The sequence below is a fragment of the Pelophylax lessonae genome (genome assembly GCF_965119305.1).
Source record: "Pelophylax lessonae genome assembly, chromosome: 3".
NCBI lineage: Eukaryota > Metazoa > Chordata > Amphibia > Anura > Ranidae > Pelophylax > Pelophylax lessonae.
Genome location: NC_138770.1, coordinates 574,883,010 through 574,908,298, shown reverse-complemented (window position 1 = coordinate 574,908,298; position 25,289 = coordinate 574,883,010). Strand labels below are relative to the sequence as shown.

At 45.9% G+C, this 25,289-nt stretch overlaps 1 protein-coding gene across 1 annotated transcript in view; it reads left to right on the top strand.

Moving 5' to 3' along the window:
- Positions 1–25,289, top strand: part of USP34 (ubiquitin specific peptidase 34) — a 600,284-nt gene that overhangs the window by 415,803 nt on the left and 159,192 nt on the right. Inside the window, exons 49-54 of the mRNA XM_082250967.1 lie at positions 3,030–3,183; positions 5,449–5,527; positions 20,573–20,626; positions 20,723–20,818; positions 21,593–21,657; positions 21,754–21,829. Coding sequence (XP_082107093.1) covers positions 3,030–3,183; positions 5,449–5,527; positions 20,573–20,626; positions 20,723–20,818; positions 21,593–21,657; positions 21,754–21,829 — 524 coding nt within the window. The remainder of the gene's footprint in view (positions 1–3,029; positions 3,184–5,448; positions 5,528–20,572; positions 20,627–20,722; positions 20,819–21,592; positions 21,658–21,753; positions 21,830–25,289) is intronic.

Sequence of the window (25,289 nt, the reverse complement as noted above, 5' to 3'; positions counted from 1 at the left end):
CCTTTGGCCACAAGGTTTTGCATGCTGCTGTTTAGAGGACCCAGTCCTCTTTGAGGATGTATTGTTTTTTTCAGGTGAGCTCCAGTTGTTTTGGTTGAGCGCCTGTTAACTTGGTTGGCTATAGTTAGTTAGCTGTTCCCACCCCTCATGTTTAACACTGCTTTGGGACGTCCCAATGGTTAAGAAGATCAGGAGCTGTGTCCATCAATGAACGAAAGAGACGATGGGATTTTTTACCTACCGTGAAATCCATTTCTCTGAGGTTAATTGACGGACACAGCACCCACCCCTCTGTGTAGTTGTAGGTTCTTTGCCATGAGGTGCCATTTTGAACTTCTAGTGACCAGTATGAGAGAGTGAGAGTGATGACACCAAATTTTACACCTCCTCTTTCACACCTAAGACCTTGTAACACTAACGAGTCACGTGACACTGGGGAGGAAAAATGGCTAATTGGGCCCAATTTGGACATTTTTTTCTTAGTGGTGTACTCACTTTTGTTGCCAGCGGTTTAGGCAATAATGGCTGTGTGTTATTTTGAGGGGACAGCAAATTTTACACTGTTATACAAGCTGTAAACTCATTACTTTACATTGTTGCAAGGTTTCATTTTTTTAACTTCAGTGTTGTCACATAAGATATTATAATAAAACATTTAAAAAAAATGTGAGTGGGTGTACTCACTTTTGTGAGTGTAACCGAACGGCCGACCCACACTGTACTTGTGGTCTTCCATCAGTATACGGCTTCCTAGCAGTCATGAACATAGATATCAAATCCCAGCCGCCCTCATACAAAGCTAGCCAACAACTTAGCTTGTACTGGAATCATTCTTTATTGAACATTCACACAGAATTTATATACAGCATGGACCTTCCCCTCCGGATCATATTAGCACACACAGGTCGGGGTTGTCTGATTACATTATCATATGCAGATGAAATTGTATACAGAAACAGAATTAACCTGAACTAATTATCTAGCCATCTGGACAGAACAATGTGGGCTCATTAACATTTAACAATGGGACAGGCAGACGTAACACAATCCACATTCCATCACAATAGATAGACAATAGGACAAGACTGCCAATGACAGTCTGTCCGTCTCCTTCATTGAAGTACATGGAATACACATCTACTTATGGCTATGATTATTTAGGAGTCAGTCTTCATGGCAACAGGCTATAGGTCTCACAGTGTAAAGTGGGATTAAATCCTCATACTCCTTGAGCTATATTGCTGACAAATATTACTGTCCCACTTGAAGCAATCCAAACCATTAAGTATCAGTCTTTCACTCCCACTAATGGTGAGTATCGTCAATGATATACTGTATGTTTGTGTGTGTGTGTATATATATGTATATATACCATGTCCAAATTGGGCCCAAGGTGTTAATATTTTGTGTAGTCACCATTATTTTCCAGCACTGTCTTAAACTTTTTTGGCATTAAGTTCACCAGAGCTTCACAGGTTGCCACTGGAGTCCTCTTCCATTCCTCTGATGACATCATGGAGCTGGTGGATGTTAGAGACCTTGCTCTCCTCCACCTTGTGTTTGAGGATGCCCCACAGATACGCAATAGGGTTTAGCCAGTCCATCACCTTTTACCCTCAGCTTCTTTAGCAAGCCAGCGGTCATCTTGGAGGTGTGTTTGGGGTCGTTATCATGTTGGAATACTGCCCTGCGGCTCAGTCTCCAAAGGGAGGGGATCATGCTCTGCTTCAGTATGTCACAGTATATGTTGGCATTCATGGTTCCCTCAATGAAATGTAGCTACCCAGTTCCCGGCAGCACTCATGCAGCCCCAGACCATGACACTCCCACCACCACGCTTAACTGTAGGCAAGATGCACTTTTCTTAGTACTCATCACCTGTTTGCCACCACACATGCTTGACGCCTTCTGAACCAAATAAGTTTATCTTGGTTTCATCAGACCAAGGGACATGGTTCCAGTAATCCATGTCCTTAGTCTGCTTGTCTTCAGCAAACCGTTTCTGGGCTTTCTTGTGCATCATTTTTAGAAGAGGCTTTCTTCTTGGATGACAGCCATGCAGACCAATTTGATGCAGTGTGCGGCGTATGGTCTGAGCACTGACAGGCTGACCCCCCACCCCTTCAACCTCTGCAGCAATGCTGGCAGCACTCATACGTCTATTTCCCAAATACAACTTCTGGATATGACGCTGATCACGTGCACTCAACTCCTTTGGTCAACCATGGCGAGGCCTGTTTTGAGTGGAACCTGTCCTGTTAAACCGGATCCTCAGAGTTCTTTGCCATGAGGTGTTGAACTTCCAGTGACCAGTATGAGAGAGTGAGAGCGATAACACCAAATTTCACACACCTGCTCCCCATTCACATCTGAGACCTTGTAACACTAACGAGTCACATGACATCGGGGAGGGAAAATGGCTAATTGGTCCCCATTTGGACATTTTCACTTAGGGGTGTACTCACTTTTGTTACCAGTGGTTTAGACATTAATGGCTGTGTGTTGTTATTTTGAGGGCACAGCAAATTTACACTGTTATACAAGCTGTACACTCACTACTTTACATTGTAGCAAATTGTCATTTCTTCAGGGTTGTCAGATGAAAAGTTATAATGATAGATTTACAAAAATGTGAGGGGTGTACTCACTTTTGTGACCTACTTTTATATCCATATTGTTGTAAATTTCACTAAGGGATGTTAAGCGGATATAACACCCACTTATGAATTTTTGGTGATAATGAACACTGGGGCAGACATAAGGAGTAAGCCTCACCAACGGTGATGTCATTAGCAACAAGACAATGGTTCTAACCTTTCCCTGCTCTAAGAAGAAATCAAGAAAGGTTTAGTTCTAGATGCACTTTAAGTGGTTTAAGGGGTTAATGGCAATGACTAGTCAAATTCCTTTTTTAGCCAGTTTGGTGATCTTTGGCACATAATCCACTAATTATACCTATATCCACTTAAGGTTGAAAAACTACCCTCTAAACGATGACTTTTCACACTGACATATTTGTTATTTTTTAGGTTTCAAAGATGAGGGGGAGGAAGTGAAAGTGACTGAGAGCTATGAGTACGATTTAATAGGGGTCACTGTTCATACCGGTACTGCTGATGGTGGACACTACTACAGCTTCATCAGGGACATTGTGAATCCACACGCTTATAAGAATAATAAATGGTATGTTCTAACTTTTTTTTTTTTTTCTTCATGCCCTAATGCATCATTCACCTATGTGGTAGTACATAAAGTGGGGGACAACATATTATATAAATCATGTATTGGAGTGGCCCAATGTTGGGACAGATAATTTAGCTGTCTGAGTTGTGTACATTTGATTGTTTGAAAGCTTTCTAATAATAAAATCCTTCCTTTGCTTGTCATATTGTAAGAAATGGCCAGAATTTTAAGTTACTTTTCCTTAGTTTTTCCTAATTATTTTTAGAGCTTAGACTGCATTTAGGTTACTGAGTCCAGTTCTGGATACCTCATTTACAAAAATATATTGATAAGATAAAGAGTCCAGGAAGAGTAACAAAAATAGGTGAAAAGAAGGGAAATGGGGTAAAGGATTGAAACCTTTAAATACATGGAGTATGAAAAAGGTTCAGGAAGGCAGTATTATGATATTAAGATTAAGAGTTCAAAACTGACCCAAAAAAAGATGTTGGTACTTTAAAGCAGAGCTCCACCCAAAAGGGGAAGTTCCTTTTAAAGGCCTCGTCCCCCGCTCCACTTGCGCAATTGGCACTTTTGTGGAGCAGGAGGGGGGGGGGGAATGGTACCTGTTTTTGACAGGTACCTGCTCCCACTTCCATTCACGCTTGGCAACGGAAGTTCTTTTCCCTCCCTCCCTGACTGGTCCCAGAAGACTGCATCCACCAGTCAGGATGCACAGCGTGACAACACAATGACAATATTGACCCAAGTAAGTATTTAGTATGTGACCCCAAAAAGTCTCTATGCATATCTTAAAAATTGACACTCTGGATGAGAGCAATAAATACAATAAAGGATGTCCATGAAAGTGGTGTAGAATGCCCACGGTAGTGGCAGCTTGTTTGCGGGAGTAGAAGCAACTCTGGAGAAATCAAAGAAAAAACACACAAACGCTTTTTGAGTGCAGCCTGCAGGGGATGTTTTATTCCATTCAAGGGTAAAGTACGAGTACTACTCGCAAAGGTACGTTTAGTAAAGGTGTTGAATGATCTTACACTATGTGAAGCTTTTTACACTTCTGGGTTTATCTATGACGTTACCGTTTGGTTATCGATGTGTGGAGGCTTTAGAGGACCTTGGATCTCTTAACGGCCTTGGCTGGGTATTAAGCCACAAGTGTTATTGACTTCTTAAAATGGGGTCAATACAAGCTGGTAAGAGACCATTTTAGCCGTTGGTGGTAGTGGCGGTGTTATCAGAGCTTACCTATGGTGAAGGAGAGTGGTCATCACATCAAGGATTCCTTAATACTTCACCTCAGGACTGTTTTCTGATCTTTATGGACATTTATTATTAGCGCAACTTATACTATACTTATGTTTTGTAATGTGCATATCCCACAAAATAGTTGTAGCTCACTTCTATTTATTGATATTTGCAGTAGCGAGGTATTTTTCTTCTTTTATATTAAAATGCAGTACCCTCAGGTGACTGTGTATGCCCCATATTCTTTTTTGTTCCTAGAAGAGGTGTAATCCTGTTTGCAGCAGTTCTTTATAATGCAGTCTGATTACTCTGGCCAAGGGATTTGAAACACTGGATCCTGTAGGGCCAGGTAGATACCTAGCCCCCCGTTCAGTATTGATGGAAGACTTCCCCATTCAGTATTCATGGGAGCCTACCCCATTCTCCCCATACTTGAGGTTACAGACCAAGGAGGCAGCTTCATGTTTGGCGGGGGGTACTTAAAGTGATTGTAAAGTCTCAGTTTTTTTTTTAAGTAAAAATAACAAACATGTTATACTTATTTCCTTTGTGCAGTTGATTTTGCACAGAGCAGCCCAGATCCTCCTCCTTCTCAGGTCCCTCTTTTGCTCTCCTGGCTTCGCCCTCCCTTGCAGCCTGTTATGGGGGCACCGAGTCACAGCTCCCTGTATCCATTCAGATACGGCGCTGTGATTTGACCCCGCCCCCCTCTCTCCTCAACTGACTTTAACAGCAGTGGGAGCCAATGGCGCTGCTGCTGTGTCTTAGCTAATGAGGAGGGGAGTCCCAGACAGATGAGACAGTCATGGACATCGCTGGATCGAGAGTGGGCTCAGGTAAGAAGGGGGGGGGGGTCTAAGCTGGGCTGCTGCATACAGAAGGTTTTTATCTTAATGCATTAGGATAAAAAAACCTTCTGACTTCACAACCCATTTTAATGGGAGTACTAGTGTGGATAGTTTACAAAAATTAACTTGTACTTTATATGACGTTGTGGTGATAACCTATTCCATTTCTCAGGTATCTTTTCAATGATGCCGAAGTGAAGCCATTTGATTCAGCTCAGCTTGCTTCTGAATGTTTTGGGGGTGAAATGACAGTAAGTTAATTTAATATCAATAAATAGAAATATAACTTATCCAAGTGCTGTAACTTTCTCTCAGCTATCAAGCTTATTTATTCAGACTGTACCAAGATTATATAGTAACATAGCAAGGATAATTTTAGAACTATGGGGAGATTGAGAGATTGAAAGATGATTGGTTGGTATAGGTCACTGCACATTGTTTTTTGAAAATTAAAATCTGTGCTGCAAGAAATTTGTTGGCTGACATCGGTGACCTCTTTTTTAAAATGCTGTTTGGCTGGCTGTTATGTGAATCCAATAAGTTAAGTACTTAGATGGGGGATAGTTCATTTCAGTTGTAGCAAGCAGTCAATGTGTGTGTTTTTTTTTTTACATGTTTTAACTTGCCCTTGTAGCTGGAACATGAAAAACTAGGTATAATATAATCCTACACTTCATATTATATATCTGTACTGCATATATGTTTTGGAAACGTCACTCAAAGTATAAAAATCCTTGGATATGCCTAGGCAGCCATAATTTGTGAGGTTGGAAAATATTTTGCTTGCTACAGAATTATGTACTTAAAGTATGTCTAAATCCAAAAATGTATTTTATTTTGGATACAGTAGGGAAGAGTTAAGACAAATTCCCCAACTAAAAAAAATGGGAAACGGGGAAGAGCGTTTGGGAGGCAACAAATATGCCAAGTTGCATGATGATGGGGATATCAGCTCAGGGGTGGCAGTGCTGGTGCAGGCACCCTCCCCTAGCTGCCAGGGGAGCGACGGCTCTGGGAAGGAGGGGGGCAGAGACTCAGGAAAGGTTAGACAGGTAGTGGTAGTAGGGAACTCAATTATTAAGACGACAGAGAGGGCTATCTGTCAAAACGACCATGAGCGGCAAACAGTATGTTGTTTACCGGGCACTCGGGTTCAGCACATCGCGGATCGGGTGGACAGATTATTGGGCTTTGCTGGGTAGGACCCAGCGGTCTTGGTGCATGTAGGCAATAATGACAAATAGGAAGGTGGAGGATCCTAAAAAATGATTTCAGGGACTTATGGAAAAGATTTTGGAAAAGGACCTCCAAGGTAGTTTACTCTGAAATACTACCTGTGCCTCGAGCAACACTAGAGAGTCAAAAGGAGATTAGGTAACTGAACAAGTGGCTGAGGAACTGGTGTTGGAAGGAGGGGTTCGGGTTCCCGGAAAACTGGGCTGACTTCTTTCGGTTACTGGCTCTTTAGTAAGGATGAGCTGCACCTTAATGGGGATGAATACGGCTCTATTGGGAAGAAAGATGGCCACAATGTTGGAAGGGCTTTCTCTATTGTTCATTGACGGACGCAGTTCTCTGATCCATAGCAGTAGGGTTATACTGCCCCCTACAGGAGTAGGACACTAGGCAGAAAAAAAGTTCTGGCTACACATATGGGCAGTCCCGGAGGGTACACCCTCTCGCTTCCTGCATAGGATGTCAGTTTTAATCTGCCTAGTCAGGAGAAAGGACCTAGATCCTTGCTGGGATTTTTGGTCTTGGCATAAAAGTATTTTTTTATGTAGATTTAGCTAGCCTTTTTCTCTGGAATTTTTTCCTGTAAGATCTTCAAGCAACTATGCCGGGCTGGGTGACAGACTGGACCCCCATATCCAGTGATCACCCCAGTCTGGCCATCGAGCGCGTGCAGACCTTAGCTCCGCGCTGGGTCGGCCGCGACATAGTCCCACTGGACAGGGATTGGCCCCGCGAGTAAAACGTCTCACCAGGACACACAAGACAGGCTCTAGGCTTATGTCGCAGTTATCCTATTTGGCCGACAGCCCCCCAATTCAGTGGCGTGGGGTCCTCTCAGGAGATGGCGCCCGCCTGTGTTCCTGGTATGTTGAGTAAACTCCCCCCCCCCCCCCCCCCCCGTTCCCTGACAGATTTTGGGGTTGAATCCGGCCCCCTCCCTGGGATGGTTGGACCCTCACACTCCTGGGTTCCCCTCTATCCTGTTGTGAGACCCTCCCAATCTGATCGCTATACTGGGGACAATGAGTCATGAGGGTAGTCTATCCCTCTCTGTGGGGGTTCATTAGTGCGTGCCTTTCCTCCGGGGGGGCGATGTGGGGCCGCTTCTTTAAAATAAAAAATAAAAAAGTAATTTCTCTGTCGCTCATTGACAGACGTAGTCCTCGTTGATTCAACACACTCGGGTTATGCTGCCCTCTACAGGAGTAGGACTAGACAGGAAAGAAAACATTCTGGCCACACCCTAGGGGCAGTGCGAGAGGGTATATCCTCTCACTTCCTGCTCTAGCAAATCAGTTTTTTTCTGTCTAGTTAGGAGTAAAGACCTAGATACCTTGCTGGGATCTTCGGTCCTGGCAGGATTTTTTCTTAGATTTTTTAGACAGCTTTTTTTCTCCAGTGTTCCTGTGAGATCTTCAAGCAAGAAAGCTGGAACTGGGCGATGGGCTGGATGTTCAGATCCAGTGGTCACCCCAGTTCAGCCTACGAGCGCGTGCAGGCCATAGCTCCGCGCTGGGTCAGCCGCGACATAGTCCCACTGGACGGGGACTGACCCTGCGAGTTAAACGTCTCGCTGAAACGCCAAAGACCATGAGTCACGGCATCCGGATTGGTCGACAGCCCTCCCACCTCGGTGGAGAGGGGTACTGTCAGGAGTTGGCGCCCGCCTGGTTCCGGTATGGTGAGTAGTATGTTCCCCCTTTCCCCCTGACGGGACTTGTGGTGAACGCGGGCCCCTCTCTGTAATGGTAAGGATGGGTCTTCCCTCTATCCTATAACATGTCACAGATCCCCCAGTTTGAGTGTGATTTTTGTGAACAAGAAGCCAGGAGGCTTGGTTTGGGAGCTGACAATCTAATTGCAAAGATGTTAAAATGATTGAAGTCAGTGGCAGTACTAGAACTTTACTGTGATAGTATAAGGTATCCTACCTGTCAGAAGCCACAGGGCGATGTCTATACATGTATACTGCATTCCAGATCATTCCTCCAGCTAAGCAGATGCCTCCCGACGGCCATGGACTGCATACGGCCCGCCAGGGTCCGGTACCGCCGACCACGCTGACCACCATGAGGGTGAAGGGTTGTGAGGCCGAGATCCTTCTGCAGACATGCCGCTATTCTGTGCAGGCCGCCGCCATTGTCTGGTAGATCGCACACGAGGCCGCCATTTTGGCGTAGCCTCGTGTCTCCAGCATGGGGGCGGCCATGTTTGAGGTGACTCAAACACCTCGTGGTGCTAGGGGAGGCGCCGGAAGGCATGCAGAGGGGCGGAGCCGCCTCCTTTCTTCACGGGAAGCCAGCCAAAAGACTTCCTGTCTGTTCTAGACAATGCTGAAACAAGTTGCATTTTGAAACTCTGAGCAGTAAGTGGTGAGCCTTGGGGTCTATCTCTCTCTCTCTCTCGCTCTGTAGGGGTCCCTAAGCAGGCAACACTGAGGGGCTTTGTGGCGCTGGGGGTCTGGGGAAAAAAAAAAAAAAAAGTTTTATTTCTTTTTGGCAAATTGACTTTTCCGGGTAGTATCTGGAATTATCATGGACCCTGCCACACAGGTACCCCCACCGGTTCCCCTCGGGGGGGGGGGGGGGGGGGCCGCGGGACCCGCCAGTGCACAGAGTATGGATGCATTCACAGCAGTTTTGAAGTCTTTGGTGGCTCGGGTGGAGACGGCCTGTCAGGAACGGGGGTCAAGAAAGCGACCCCCGCCTACCCCTATATCGTCTGAGACTTCAGATTCTGATGCTGAGATGGTCATTGCAGCTGCAGGCCCCTCTGCAGGGGCTGTTGTCTCAGGTAAGGTTCCCTCAGACAGTGAGGAGAACGTTCATGCTTCCGCCATAAATCAGGAAGAAGCATTGGTGGACGCACTAGTTGTGCGGTTCGGGAAACCTTAAGACTTGAGGTTTTTCCGGCAGAGGCAAATAAAAAGGAATTTCCCTTTGGTACTAGCAGACCCACCAGGACGGTGAAGGTTTTTTCTTTACCCAAGTGTTTGGGTAAAAAGATTAAAGAGGAATGGGATCATTCTAAGCGTACCTTTACTAGTTCCAAGCGCATTACTAGACGCTATCCGTTTGAGGAATCCCTCATTAAGAAATGGACGGTATCACCAGTGGTGGATCCACCTATTTCCAGACTGAATAAAGCCACGTTTTTTTTTTTTTTCAGTGGAGGACGCTTCGTCCTTTAAGAATTCGGTGGATCGGAAGGTAGAAGCGGAGTCCCGCACTATCTTTCCCTGATAGGATCAGCCTTTAGACCAGTTATTGTCATTTGATCTAGTTTTCTCAGACATTTACGGAATGGGCGAGATTGGTGCGCCAGGACCTGAAGGGGAAAGGTATCCCCCAGGCAACATCTGTTTTGATGGAACAGATTATATAAGGACTACAGGTTGTCTGTGACGCAGCCTTGGATGCTACCCCCCTATTAGGGCATGCATCTATGTCAGCGGTAATCCTCAGACGTGTGCTGTGGTTAAAATGCTGGGTAAGCGTAAGTACTACAGGGAGCGGTAGTTACCGTTCCCTGAACAGATCATTTTCTTTACCTTTTCCAAAGATTAGCATCAGTTCCCCACAAGAATCGGATCCGGTTGAACGGACAGACCAAGGAGCCTCTAGCCGGGTGACTTCGGTCTCTGATGTTTAACCAGGAGAAATCACCACTCGTGATAGGAATCAGGTGTCTAAATAATGTGTGGGAACAGAGAACGATCAGACTTTGTCGGATTGCCGGGGCCAGATAGCTCTAGGGCAGCCTGGTTCGGATCCAGTCAGGCAATATCAGGGTGATGACGTAAGTCATTCACCAAGGATTTCACCATCTGTGCCTTCTGCACAGCATCCCGAAGGCGCGGAGATTGGTAACGCGCGCCCACGATGCTCCAGCGGACGCAGCAGACGCGCTGAACGGCCTGTAAAGGCAGTGTCAGCTATTAAAGGGATTCCCTCCTCTCAGATTGCTGCTGAGATTTCTCCGCAGGATGGAGATGGAAGGAACTCCAGTTGTCCTGGAAATTCTAGGCTAGCCTCGTCAAGCCGGTCCGGCCGACTTGGACATGCTAGTCGCGAACGTTCCTTGGGAACTTCTTCTCAGGGGGTGTCTGCGGTCTCAAGGACCGATCTTCCATTGTGCTTTACAATCGCTGGGTTTAATGGCCTGGCCATTGAGACCCAGGTACTGAAGGACAGAGGGTTGTCAGCTTCAGTTATTCCTACGCTAATTAAAGCAGGGAAAGCGACTTCCAACAAGGTCTATTATCGCACATGGAAGACTTATATCGCGTGGTGCGAATCTTTAGAAATTCCTCCACGTACCTATTCGGTGACCCGAATATTGGCCTTTCTGCGAAAGGGGGTTGAGCAGAAACTAGCCTTGAGCACCATCAAGGGTCAGGTTTCAGCATTAGCAATCTTCTTTCAGAAGCCTTTGGCTATTAAGTCCTTGGTGCGGAATTTCATCCAGGGGGTGCGGCACCTGGCTCCACCAGTCCGCGCGCCCTTATCGCCCTGGGATTTTAATTTGGTTGTCGGTCATGAAGAAACCTCCCTTTGAAAGCATCAGGGAGATTCCCTTGTTTACTTTATTCCAGAAGGTGGCCTTCTTGGTGGCTATCACTTCTGCACGCAGGGTGTCAGAACTGGCTGCATTGTCAGACCAGTCCCCATATTTAATGATTCAGAGGGATAAGCTTCATCCTAAGCCATCCTTTCTCCCAAAGGTGGTTTCAGGCTTCATCTGAATGAAGATATTGTACTACCTTCCTTGTGTCCTCAGCCCAATCATCATCAGGAACATGCGTTGCATTCCTTGGATTTGGTTCGGGCAATCAGGGTATACCTGAAGGCTACGGAATCATTCCGTAAGACGGATTCACTTTTTGTGATCACGGATGGCCCCAGAAAGGGGTTGCCTGCATCTGCCGCGACTATCTCCAAATGGATTAGACAGACGGTGGTACAGGCTTATTCTATTAAGGGTCGGAATCCTCCGTTCCCTGTTAGGGCGCACTTCACTCGAGCGCTCAGTACGCCTGGGCCTTCCGCCATCAGGCGTCAGTGGTCCAGGTATGTAAGGCGGCTATCTGGTCGTCGGTACATACCTTTACAAAATTTTATAAGATTTATGTGATGGCATTAGTGGATGCCTCATTTGGCCGCAAGGTTTGCAGGCCGCAATTTGAGGAGACCGGTGGTCTACCTCGAGGGTTGTTTTCTGTTGAATCTCATCTTTAATTGATGAGCATTGAAAACTTCTAGTTGGCACCGGTTGGGCCTTCTAGATTGGATTTTTTTTCCATTTTCCCACCCCTCATTTGTGGTACTGCTTTGGGACGTCCCGAGTGTGTTGAATCAACGAGGACTACGTCTGTCAATGAGCGACAGAGAAAAATGGATTTTTGTAAAATCTTACCGTAAAATCCTTTTCTCTTAAGCTCATTGACAGACGTAGTACCCGCCCCTCTGTTTTTGAGTTGGGTTGGGTTAAATTCTCTAAACACTGCTTTGTGACATAACTGATTTGCTAGAGCAGGAAGTGAGAGGATATACCCTCTGGGACTGCCCCTAGGGTGTGGCCAGAACGTTTTCTTTCCTGTCTAGTCCTACTCCTGTAGAGGGCAGCATAACCCGAGTGTGTTGAATCAACGAGGACTACGTCTGTCAATGAGCTTTTACGGTAAGATTTTACAAAAATCCATTTTTTTTTTTGCAAATTTTGCTGGCAGGTTCCTCAGGTTCAGTATGGACCCTGCAGGCCATGTGTCCCCACCTGACCCCTCATGGAGGCTGCAGGACCTTCCGGGTCTCCACTGTCTGTCGATGCATTTTCAGCAGTTCAAGAAGCATTTGGGCCTGGGTGGAGGTGGGGGGTGCGCTGAAACTTTCTCCACCTACCCCTGCCTCATCTGATGTCTCAGATTCGGAGTCTGACTCACCTGCCACAGACGTCGGCCTCCCTGCGGGGTCTGTTACCTTGCGCCGTCTCCTCGGATGATGAGGGTGACATTTCTACCTCCCCTGTGGCGCTTGATACAGGCGCTAGTGGATGCACTGGCTGTTTCGGTGCGTGACACCCTGCAATTTGGAGGACGCAGTGGCCCACATGCTGTCCAGAGCAGCTTATTTTGCTAGCATTCTCATGTAGGATGGGACCATCTGAGACATTTCCCGGGGCTCTTTAATCGGCTGCTAGCCGTTACCATTTTGGGGAGTCTCTGGTACAGAGGAGTGTTCCGCCTTTGGTGGACATACGGTCTCTGGGCTTAATAGGTATACCGTTGCTCTGGTGGAGGAATCCCCATCCTTTAAGGACTTGGGGGATAGGATGGCGCGGGCTGTGGTCCGCGATCTGTACTCCCTGGCGTACTCTGCACTGGGAACAGTGTTCATGTTTGCCCTTGCCACGCAGATTCTGCCTGATGGGCGGAGTTCCAAAACCGTGACCTTGTGTAGGGCAAGTCCCTCCTGCCCTGGGGAAGCTTTTGGATCAGCTGGCGCAGGGGCTGCAATTATTTGCGATGCCATGCTGGACGAGGCTCCTTTGTATGGGTCACCTCTCGGTTTCGGCGGTGGTTGTCCGGCATATACTTGACCGGAGTGTTGGTCTGCTGATCAAACTTCTAAGAAGGCCTTAATGGATCCCCCCTTTCAGGGGGATCGCCTGTTTAGCGCTGCCCTGGATGACATTATATGAGTGTCATGGGGGACAGAGTGCTTTTCTTCCACAGGCTAACAAGGATACTGGCTTTCGTCGCAGACGAGGTTCCTCCCTTTCGGCTAACAAAAAGTTTCTTCGTCCCTCAGGGACAGTCGATGTGGCGAAGTCCTTAAAGACTTCCTCGGTTGGTTCCAAACGACCCTGGTCTGGCGAACAAGAGATTGTTTGTTTTTTTCCAGACCTGCAGACAAGGCTTACTCGGCCTGAAGGTGCGTCCTCACCCATCTAGAGGGGGGAGGGGGGGGGTCCTTGCTGGTTCTTGGACCTGTAGCTGGCCCGGATCCCAAGCAGCTGGGTTCAGGAGGTCATGCGGTCCAGTTGCAAGATCTAGTTTCGATCCGTTTTTTTCCGGTGAGGTTTTCCCTTCCAATGTATGGCTGTCCCCGGATCGCTTGCAGGCACTCTGTGGGGAAGTTCAGGCTCTGGTTCAACAAGCTGGACCTACTGGCCCTTTGATGGTTCCGTGCGGTTCACAAATTCAAGAAGGTATCAGTTCACACGAGTGTGGCATTCCTACATCAAGGGGATTCCTGGCCTCCATAGACGACATCAAGCTACCTACCTTTACATCCCGTTATGTTCGGGACATCTACGGGTTCTCTGTTTTTTTGCCGTGAGGAAGGATCTCTATCGGGTCCGGTCCTGACGCTGTTGCGGCAGCGGGGCGTATTGGTCCTGGTTTCCTGGCTGATCTGCTTCTCCATGTGGTGTCCCCTACGGTGCTGTCAACAAAGTTGGAAGTCACCATGATAACTCTGGAGTTTGGTATGGTCACCTGCACAAGGCTGACGCCGACATGGTCATGCCAGAGTGCTCACGGATGGGCCACTGTCAGTATCCGCTGCTGTCTGCCTTTCCTCCTCAAGTTGCTGCCAAGAATCCTTCGCACAATCGAGGCGGAAGAGATTTCGGTCATTCTCCTGGCTCCGGACTGGCCTCGCCAAACTTGGTACGCCGACCTGGTTAGGCTAGCCGCTGACACTCCTTGGAGAATTTGTCGTCTCCAGGGCCAATCTCCCATCCGGCTTTACGGTCGCTGGCTTGCTGGCTTGGCTGCTGAAAGCCAGGTGGTGAAGGACAGAGGATTATCTGCTTCAGTGATTCCCCACCCTGCTTAAAGAGTGGAAAGCGTCTTCTAGGATGATTTTTTCCATCATACGAGAAAGTCGTATATTGCGTGATGCGAGTCTCGCTCTTACTCGGTAGCCCGGATCTTGGCTTCCTTCAACGGGGAGTTGATCAAAAGTTGGGTACTTTGAGTACTGTCAAGGGGCAGGTTTTGACTTTGGCAATTTTTTCCAAAGGCCGTTGGCCGCCCATTCCTTGGTACGTAACTTCCAGGGGGTGCGACACTTGGTTCTTTTCCGATGCGACCTCCGCCACCTACTGGGGACCTTGATTTGGTGCAGTCGGTTTTTCCATTTGCGAGTATCGAGGGTATCCCCTGCCTACCTTATTACAGAAGGTGGCCTTCTTGGTTGCTGTCACTCTGAGCGCAGGGTGTCAGCACTGGCGACATTGTCCTGTCGTCCGCCCTATATGTTCATGGGGCCAAGTGGTACTTTTTCTGGATCCGTCCTTCCCTCCAAAGGTGGTTTCTAGTGTCCACTTGCACGAGGACATTGTATTGCTTTACATCTTGTGTCCTAAGCCCCCACATCCTAAGGAATATGCGTTGCATACTCTGGATAGCGTTTGGGCACTCAAGGTGTACTTGGCGACTACTGAGTCTTTTCATAACTCAGGTTCGCTCTCTGTACTCACGGATGGCCCAAGAACAGGGCTGCCTGCGTCTGCTGCGACTATTTCCAGGTAAATCGGATAGTCGTGGTATTCAGTTAAGGGTCAGGTCTTACCTTTCCCTTTTTCAGCTCATTCTACTCGGGCGCCTAGTGCTTCCTGGGCTTTTCGCCATACAGGCATCTGTGCTTCAGGTTGCAAGGCGGCTACCTGGTCGTCTGTTCACACCTTTTACCAAATTTTATGAGGTGGATGTGCTGGCATCTGCAGATGCCCTTTTTTGGCCGCAAAGTTTTTGCTGGCTGCTGTCTGGAGGACTTTTGGCCCTCCTTAAGGGTGTTTACGGTTTGTTTTAGGTGGGTCTCCTCTTTTGTTCTGATGAGTCCTATGTTGCCTGGCCGGCTATGTTTAGTCTTGGGGACTTGTTCTTTTCTGCTGTTTCCACCCCTCATTTTATGGCACTTCTTTGGGACGTCCCTACTGATATGGATTAGAGAACTGCGTCCGTCAATGAGCGATAGAGAAAACTGGATTTTTGACTTACCGTAAAATCCTTTTCTCAAGTTCATTGACAGGCGCAGTACCCGCCCCTCAATTTTGAGTTGGGTTGGTGTTACTTTCCGACACTGCTTTGATACAAAACTGACATCGAGGGAGAGGATTTACCCTCCGGGACTGGCCATAGGCATAGCCAGAACTTTTTTTCTTGCCTAGTGTCCTAATCCTGTGGGGGGCAGTATAACCCTACTGATATGGATCAGATAACTGCGTCCCTCATTGAACTTAAGAGAAAAGGATATTACGGTAAGTCAAAAATCCAGTTTTTAAACTAGGTGTTGGGGGGGGGGGGGGCGCGCTCAGAGCTAGTGCCAGTAGTGAACAAAGGACAGAAGCTACTATGGGCGTCAGCAGTGACTATATAACCGTAACGACAACTACTGGGGGGAATGAGCAGACAAACCAAGCAGGATAAATCACTATCAACTCTAACAACACTAAGAGGGGTATACACAAATGCCAGGAGCCTAGCTAATAAAATGGAGGAATTGGAACTGTTCTTACACGAGGAGGACATAGACCTTGTTGGAATAACAGAAATTTGGTTTGACCCGTCTCACGACTGGCTGGCAAATATTGAAGAGTATTCTGTGTATAGGAAGGACAGGGAAGGCAAAGGAGGGGGAGGGGGATGTCTCTATATCAAAAATAACATAAGGGAGGTAGAGAGGAGTGACATTATAGAAAAGGACGAGGACGGAGGTGGAATCCATGTGTGTAGAACTCCTTAGGGAAGAAGGGGGAAAGTAATAGTGGGGGTATGTTATAGGTCCCCCAACCAAAGTGAGGAGGTAGAGCTGGAATTTCTTTCACAGTTGGGAATAGCGGCTAAGCAGGGACAAGTCATAATGGGGGACTTCAATTATCCCAATATTGACTGGGAAGAGGGGATAACTCACTCGGTAAAGGCCCGTCATTTCATGAATGTCATACAGGACAACTACATGTCTTAGATGGTAGATTCTCCTACTAGAAATAAAGCGTTGCTAGATCTATAAATTACAAACGATTCGGGTCTAATCTCAGATGTAGAAGTATGGGACAATTTGGGTTCTAGTGATCACTGGATGATTACATTTGAAGTAAATCATAGGACAACAAGGCACGAGGGGAACATAAGGACTCTAAACTTCAGAAAGGCAAACTTTCCTAAAATGTGCTCAATAATAAAGAACATAAACTGGGACCTAACCCTAGGTTGATTGAACACAGAAGAAAAATGTGAATGCTTTAGGAACATATTAAACAAAAGTATCGCACCGTGCATCCCAATGGGAAATACATTTAGAAGAGCCAAGGTCAAACCAGGGTGGCTAAACCGTAATGTAAAAATGCTTATTAGAGCGAAAAAAAATGGCCTTTAAGAAATATAAAACGGAGGGGACATTATCGGCTTTCCACCAATACAAGAAATATAAAAACTGAATCAGGACAGCTAAAAATGACTTAGAGAGACACATAGCAGAGGAGAGTAAAAAAAAAAAAAAACTAAAATTCTTTAAATACATTAATGGCAAAAAGCGAGGTCAGAGCACGTTGCACACATAATTGACCTATGATGGGAGGATGGTTACAAAGGACACAGAGAAGGCAACTGTGCTAAATACTTTTTTCCTTGGTTTTTACACACGAAAAGAAGGGGTATACAGACCAGGACGTTCTGGTTAGCACATCACAAGACTTGCCGCAGTGGCTATCAGACGGCGAAACCAAGGAAAGACTTGATAACACTAATAAATCACCAGGACGGGATGGCTTGCACCCGAGAGTACTCAGGAACTCAGTACGGTTATTTCTTGACCGTTTTTCCTAATCTTCACAGACAGTATATTGACAGGAACCTTACCAGGCGACTAGAGAAAAGCTAATGTGATACCAATATTTAAAAAAGGGAGGAAGGATATTCCGGGAAACTATAGACCGGTCAGCCTGACATCAATTGTATGTAAATTATTGGAAGGGTTGATAAGGGACTATATCCAAGAATTTGCTAAGGTCAGCAGTATCATCAGCAATAATCAGCACGGGTTCACAAAAGGACGTTCTTGCCAAAGCAATCTGTTAACTTTTTACGAGGTGAGCTTTGAGCTAGATAGGGGGAGACCTGTGGATGTGGTGTATCTGGATTTTGCTAAGGCAATCAACACAGTTTCCCACAAATGCTTAATCTACAAACTAAGGTTTGCAGGCATCGACCTCAAGATTTGATCTTGGATAGAAAACTGGTTACATGGGCGTGTCCAAAGGGTGGTGATAAATAACGCATACTCAGACTGGTCTGGAGTGGGGTCCCCCTGGGCTCAGTCCTGGGACCAAATATGTTCAATTTATTTATTAATAACATAGAGGACGGAATCAGTAGCTCAATCTCATTTTTCGCAGATGACACAGAGATATGCAGGGCAATAACTTCTCATCAAGATATAGAAATCTTACAGAATGACCTGAACAAAATAAGAGTGGGCAAATACATGGCAAATGAGATTTAATGTAGAGAAGTGTAAGGTGTTGCACTTGGGGGCAAAAAACAAACGCAAATTATGCTCTGGGGGCATCCAGGATGAAAAAGGATTTGGGGGTTCTAGTAGAAGATAGACTAAGTCAAGCTGCAATGTCAAGCTGCAGCTGTCAAAGCCGGCAGAATATTAGCATGCATAAGGAAGGGCATAAACTCCAGAGACAAAGCTATAATCCTACCACTTTATAAAACCCTGGTCTGGCCACACCTGGATTATTATATCCAATTCTGGTCGCCAATCCTCTGAAGGGATGTGCTGGAACTGGAGAGAGTCCAAAGATGGGCAACTAAACTAATTGGCGGATTGGAGGACCTTAATTATGAGGAGCGATTACAAGCGCTTAATTTATTCTCCATGGAGAGGAGACGCCTGAGAGGGGACATGATGGTGATTTACAAATACCTCAATGGTGATCCCAGCATAGGTAAAAAACTATTTAGGCTGGCCATTCATGTTCCAATTTTCTTACAATTTTCTGTCCAATTTTCTTGAAATTTACCTTCAAGTATGTAGTACAAAGGCCTGCCTAATTAGATACAAGTGAATGTGTTGTTTAGCTTTGACCTCACATTATGTGGTTTGTGGTAGATCTACCAGAAAATTGTACAACAAAGTTGAACATGTATGGCCAGCCTTAAGGCCCGTACACACGGGCAGATTGTCGGCCGAAAATGTTCGGCCGCCGAACGATCGGCCGATTTTCGGCTTGTTAGTATGATGCTTCCGACAGCCGACAGCGCACTTTCGGCCGAAAAGAATCTGTCCTGCAAGCATTAAAATTTTTGTATGCCGAAACCAGAGCGGCCGATTGTTCGCCAGTCAATACAGAATTCGCCGACAGACAGCAGATTTGCAAGACTGGGCATGCTCAGAAAAGAAAAAACACAGGGAAAGTTAACCATCACATGACATCACTTCTGCAGTCGGCTGTAGTCGGCGGACAAAATTCTTGTGCAGTCTTTTGCACTTTTCAACAGACACGACAGCCCGGGGACAAAAGACGGCCGATCTGCACGTGTGTACGAGGCATTAGTCTCAAGGAGTGCAAGAGGACACGTGGCCACACAATAAAATTAAAGGAGAGGCGGTTTAACCTTAAGCTGCGTAAGGGGTTCTTCATTGTAAGGGCGGTGAGAATGTGGAACTCTCTTCCACAATTGGTGGCAGCTGCTGGGAGTATGGCTACTTTTAAAAGACTCTTGGACGTGCAGCTCACAGATCACAACATTCAGGGTTATGGGAAATGATCAAGCCACTGACACATACACACACCTGTACAGGTTGAACTGGATGGACTGATGTCTTTATTCAAACTCAACTACTATGCAACTATAAATCTTTCCCCTAGTTTGTAGACGCGATAACTTTTGCGCAAACCAATCAAAATACGCTTATTGGGATTTTTTTTACCAAAAATATGTAGCAGAATACAAATTGGCTTAAAAGGATGAAAACATTTGATTTTTACATTTTTTTATTCTTTGGGAAAGTTCTATATCAAAAAGTGAAAAACATTTTTTATTTTTTTTTTTCAAACTTGTTGCTCTTTTTTTGTTTATATCGCAAACAAATATCACACAGGTGATCAAATACCACCAAAAGAAAGCTCTATTTATGGGGAAAAAAGGACATACATTTTATTAGGGTCCAGCTTTGCACGACCGTGCAATTGTTGGTTAAATTAACCCAGTGCCAAATCTCAAAAAATGACCTGGTCATTAAGGGGGCAAAACCTTCCGGTCCCCAAGTGGTTAACAAGTGTGGTGAGCCAAGGGTCACAAAGCACAAACCGGGGTCATGGTAACATGTAGCAAAAGAGCTCTATTTATGAGTAACCAAAATGCAAAAAATTATGTTCCTGACTATAACTGCCCAGTGTTCAGGATAGGAAACAAAAGATGCAACATACCCTACATGTGGAATTCCCCCTGTAAATCAAAAAACAGGAAAGTGCTAAATGCATCTGTGCAGAACCTCAATTCTTATTTCCCTGTCCCATAGGGATCTGTAAAAATGTTGATGCGATTCTAAATCTGGACACTAGAGGGCATCAATAAAAGATTAATTTATGGCATAATAAAAATCAATTTACGAAATACAGTAAAGAATAACAAACCATGATTGGGCACTGCAACCATTGAAAACATGACCACAACTGTAAAGAGGACAACAATCTAAAAATAGAAAAGTAAAAAACGCTCAATTCTAGAATGAGTGATGGCTTTTTTCTATGTTTGCATTCATGCAGTGCACTGCTTAGCCAAGCACCCACACCTTAAAATGGGTTGGATGAGGGCAGTGCAGTGTGGTTTGATGCATTGCAAATCTGTAAAAATCTGACAGGTTTGTTAACTCTTCCATACATTATAAAAACAAAAAAAGTGTTAAACTCTTTAAGTTGGCAAGCGTTAGTCATCTAAATGAAGGATGCTGTATGTTAATTTAAATGTCAAGTGATCTATATTTCACATTGTCACATTATATATGGTTTCTTATTTTATTTATTTTTTCTTCTCCCTTCAGACAAAAACTTATGACTCTGTAACTGATAAGTTTATGGACTTCTCTTTTGAAAAGGTACATGTTCATTAAAAACCATTGATAGATTAAATACATTGAAATGTTGCCTAAAATAATTGGAACTGGTAATACAGAATCGTCTTGTCTCCATAGACTCATAGTGCTTACATGTTGTTTTATAAACGTGTGGAGCCAGAGGAGGAGAGCAGCAAGGAAGTGAAGTTCGATGTCTCTTCAGAGCTCCTAGAGGTATATATCTCATAACTCTAAAAATACTGTACCATTGTGTTCAAGCAACATAAGGTTGGATGCCTGCGTGTATTCTATGCAGGAAGGTAAAAAACATTTTGCATGCATCTACCCTCAGCAGCCCTCCCCAAATACATTCATGAGCCCTATCCTTGTTCCAGCAATGTGCATGATAGCCAAGGCGCTCTTGGCTCTCTCTCTTATAATTGGCTCAGACACAGCTGTGGGAGCCATTGGCTCCTGCTGCTGTCAATCACAGCCAGTGACGAGGGAGCGGGGGGGACTGGGCCGAGCCAAGCTCTGTGTCTCTTATAAACACATCGAGTGAGGCTTGGGAGCAAGCATGCACGAGTGCCCCCATAGCGAGTGGCTTGCTGTGGGGGAATTCAGCGAGGGGGGGGGGTAGAATAAGGGCTTCTCTGTGCAAAACCATTCAATGGCTTTCTTTAATTTGGTGGCATACAGAGCCAGGAGATTCAGCAGCTAAAGAATGTGGCACCGAACTTGGAAAATGGCTGATCATAGCAATGTTAAAATGGGACAATTTGTTCATTCCATCTCATTCCAGCCACATTGGCTAGAATTCCCTTTTTAAGAACATGAAGAACAGCTATACATCTGCTCCCTTCTGGCACACTTTTCTGTTGTCAACATTCTTAGTAGTTGTGCATTTTTCTCTTGTTTCACTGAAACCTCTTCTTTAAAATCATTAGCGCCATCATTTTACATAAACAGATTTGCAACATCAGTAATGCTTACATTTTGTTTTAACAGTGGATCTGGCACGACAACATGCAATTTCTACAGGACAAAAACATTTTTGAACACACTTATTTCGGGTAATGGTGTTTATTTGTTGTTTTTTAATATAAAGACAGATTTGTTTGGATGCCCCGTTGTAAAGGAGTGAAATAATCTCGCATTGTGTTTCATAGGTTTATGTGGCAGCTGTGCAGCAGTATTCCCAGCACCTTACCAGATCCTAAAGCGGTGTCCCTTATGACAGCCAAGGTAAAAGGCAATATTTGCAAATTTACTTTACTTGCACCAGATTCTCGTTTCTCTCCAGGTCTTTTCTTGGGGCACTTGCACACTGGTTCACTTCAAAACAGCCAGTAAAAAAGGGCTTCTTTAAAGCACTGATATACTGTTTGGATCATGTGATTAGTGCAGGCAGATCCTCTCTTTGATATCAGTAGGGCTGACTTCCAAAATCATTGTAATATTAAGGGCCCTTTCACGCGCTTTTGTGTTAAAAAAAAAAAGTGCCTGAAAAGCTCAAGAAAAATGCTTCCCTTTAAAATCAATTAATGTTTTCACACTGGGGCAGTGCGCTTTCGTTGAGGTTAAAATAAATCCTGCTTGCAGCATCTTTGGAGCATGTTTAGAGAGTTAAAAAAAAGCACCAAGTTTTTGAGACACGTCCTTTAAAAACTGCACCAAAAGAGCCGCTAAAATGCTCCATTAACACATAGGCATTTTAAGAGAAGCATAAGGGGAGATTTACTAAAGCTGGAGTATGCAAAATCTAATGCAGTTTTGTATAGAAACCAATCACCTTCCAGGTTTTATCCCAGGTTCACTCTGAGGCCATTTTGAAATCGTGCGTGTTCAGCTGAACTCACACGATTTCAAACCTGCATTTCAGTCTGAATTCAGGAACGATTTCACAGACATCTATGCGGGTTCCTGAACAGATGTCTATGGAAATAAACCCCCCCCCCCCCCCCCAAATTGCCAAATGTAGTAAAGAAACGACATTTCGGAATCTGTGTAGCGCCGCAAAGTCGATGTGGCACCGATTCGAACAGTGCCTGTGGGCTTATTGTCAAAGCGTAATTGAACAAGCTGAAGTTAGAAGCTGATTGGTCACTATGCACATCTGTTCCAGTTCTAGTAAATCTCCCCCATAGTCTGTTGCTGGCTTGTCATTCTGCAATTGGCAGTTGCCACTCTGCTATACTGAACCTCTTGCAACAGTGTTTTTCACTAACTCAGAAAATATTAAACGCAGTGAATCAACATAATAGTTAAGCAAATCATTTTTATATTTCAGTAGACGGTTGGCAGTGAAAGCCTTTTTCTCTCAGGAAGGTTGTCCCATAAGCAAGGCTATCTCTACAGAGTTTTTAAACGTCCTCCAATTGCCATTTTTTCAATGAAGAAACCGTTTATTTTTGTATCCGTTTAAAAAAAATGATAGTAGGCTATAGACTGAAAGCATTAACAGGGAGTCACAAAATGTTATGTGTAACAGTCATGCCTTTTTAATCACTTTTCTACTAGAGCCATTTTTTTCAGTTTTTGCAGAAATTTAAATGCATATTTCTCTTTCATTAATCGACAGACACAGCGCTCCATAAATCATAACTACTAGTTTATATTGCCTCCTACAGGAGTTGGACTAGGAAGAACAAAAAACAGCTGGCTACGCCCATGGGCCATCCTCGGCTGGTATATAACCCTCACTCTCTGCTCTGGGTAATTCGTTTTAATCGGTCTACTCGGGAGTAAGGACTTAGGCTCCTGGCTGGGATCTCTGGTCCTAGCAATTTTTTCTCCTTCCGTACATGTTTTTTTTTTTTTGTCTTGGGAGATCCATAATCAACTGCCAGGCTGGGTGACGGGCTAGATAATCTAGATCAGTCATCCCCCCAGCACCAGCCAGCGGACGCGTTTAGACTGCAGCTACACGATAGGACTGCCGTAACATAGCCTCACAAACAGAGGCTGGCCCGCGAGTTAAATGTCTCGCAGAGTCGCATACGACCTAGCATGGGTCTGAGTCGCAGCGGTCTCTTGGCGACAGCTCTCCTACTTCGGTGGCAAGGATTCTGTCTGGAGCATTACCCGCACCACAGAAGGGTGAGTACAGTCCCCCCTCTCCCCTTTTGGCGTTTTTTTGGGGTGGACGCAGGCAACCTTTAGGTAAGGTCGGACCTGCCTGCAGATTCCCTCCTCCCATCCTTAAATCCCTCAGTGAGCTGGGCTTCTCTCACTCCCTTTCCCTACTGTCTGGACCTGGAGGCTGGTGGGGGTCCCAGGGCAGAGGTTGCAGCCGAGACCCCTGGGGTCTCCCCTGCTATCCTCACTCTGTAAGGGTCCTGGGTTTGTGTATGTCCTGACCTGGTAATGTGGAGGGATCCCAATGTAGGAGACCCCTAGGTGCATGCCCTGCTGTTTGCAGTGTGGGTATAGTGCAGGAGGGTCCCAGTGCAGAGACCTGTGTAGAGTGCGCAGTGGAGTCTCCCCTAACGTGTGTCCTACCTTCAGGGGGGGTCCCCTTGCAGAGGGAGCAGGAAAGATCCTGGCAACATGCTTCAGCATCTGTAGCTGATGGTGGCCATTTTTCCTTAGTCTGGCTGGTCGCTGGTGGCCAAGTTTGTGTAACCCGATGATGTCACGGGGGCGATTTTCCCTTAATCCGGGAGAGGCTGGGGATGCCGAAGCTCCTCCTCTTCCTCCTCAGTTTCCTCTTCCTGTGCCCGGGACATATGAACAGGGATGGCATCCATGGTGATGCTGGGTTTGAATTCCCTGCGCTCCTCCGATCGGTGGGGTGAGTCCTTGGGGGTCCCTGTTATCTCTGTCTCTGCGGATAGATTCCCTGAGCCTTGGGGATCCTTTAGTGGTGCCATTTTTTTACTGCAAGGTCTTCCTTTCCTTATGGAGCTTCAGGGTCACATCTCCCACACTGACCCCCTCATGAAGGTGACAGGTCCCTCGGAACCCCAGCTCCCCATGGTTGCACGGACAGTGACCCTGCAGTCCTTAGTGTCCCGTGTGGAAGTGGCGTGTGGGCAAAGACCCAGGAGGAAGAGTCCCCCGCCTTTTCCTGCTTAGTCTCTCATCTGATTCTGAGCCTGATGCCATCTTTGATACGGCCCACCCAGGGGGGCTTAATATCACACCCCACATCCATCCGATAGGATGATTCCTCCATGGTCGCAGCAGCGAATTAAAAAGCGCTGGTAGACGCACTTATCACTGCTGTGCGTGAGACTTTAAAAATGGAGGATGCTGCTGATGTAGCCACAGACATGGCTGTGTTTGGTATGCATAAGTCACCTCGCACTCCAAAGGGGTTTTCTTATGTGCCTTATTTGGACAGATTTTCCTGTAAGGAATGGGAACAACCAAAATTACCCTTTGTGGTCCCCAAACGTTTTGCTGTACGTTACGCTTTTGAGGAATCTCTTTTAAAAAAGTGGACTAGTCCACCAGTGGTGGACCCTCCTGTTTCCAGATTGAACAAAGCTACCATGATCCCAGTAGAGGAATCCCTGTCCTTTAAGGACCCGAGCGAAGGCTGTGGCACGTAGGATGTTTACTATGGCTGGTTCGACATTGCGGCCAGTCCTTGCCTCAGCCCTGGTGTCTCAGACCCTAACTGAATAGGCCAGGCTTTTGCGCCAGGGCCTGGGGGGAGAGCAGGTCCCTGCTGCTTATGTTTAGCTAACCAGTTCATGGG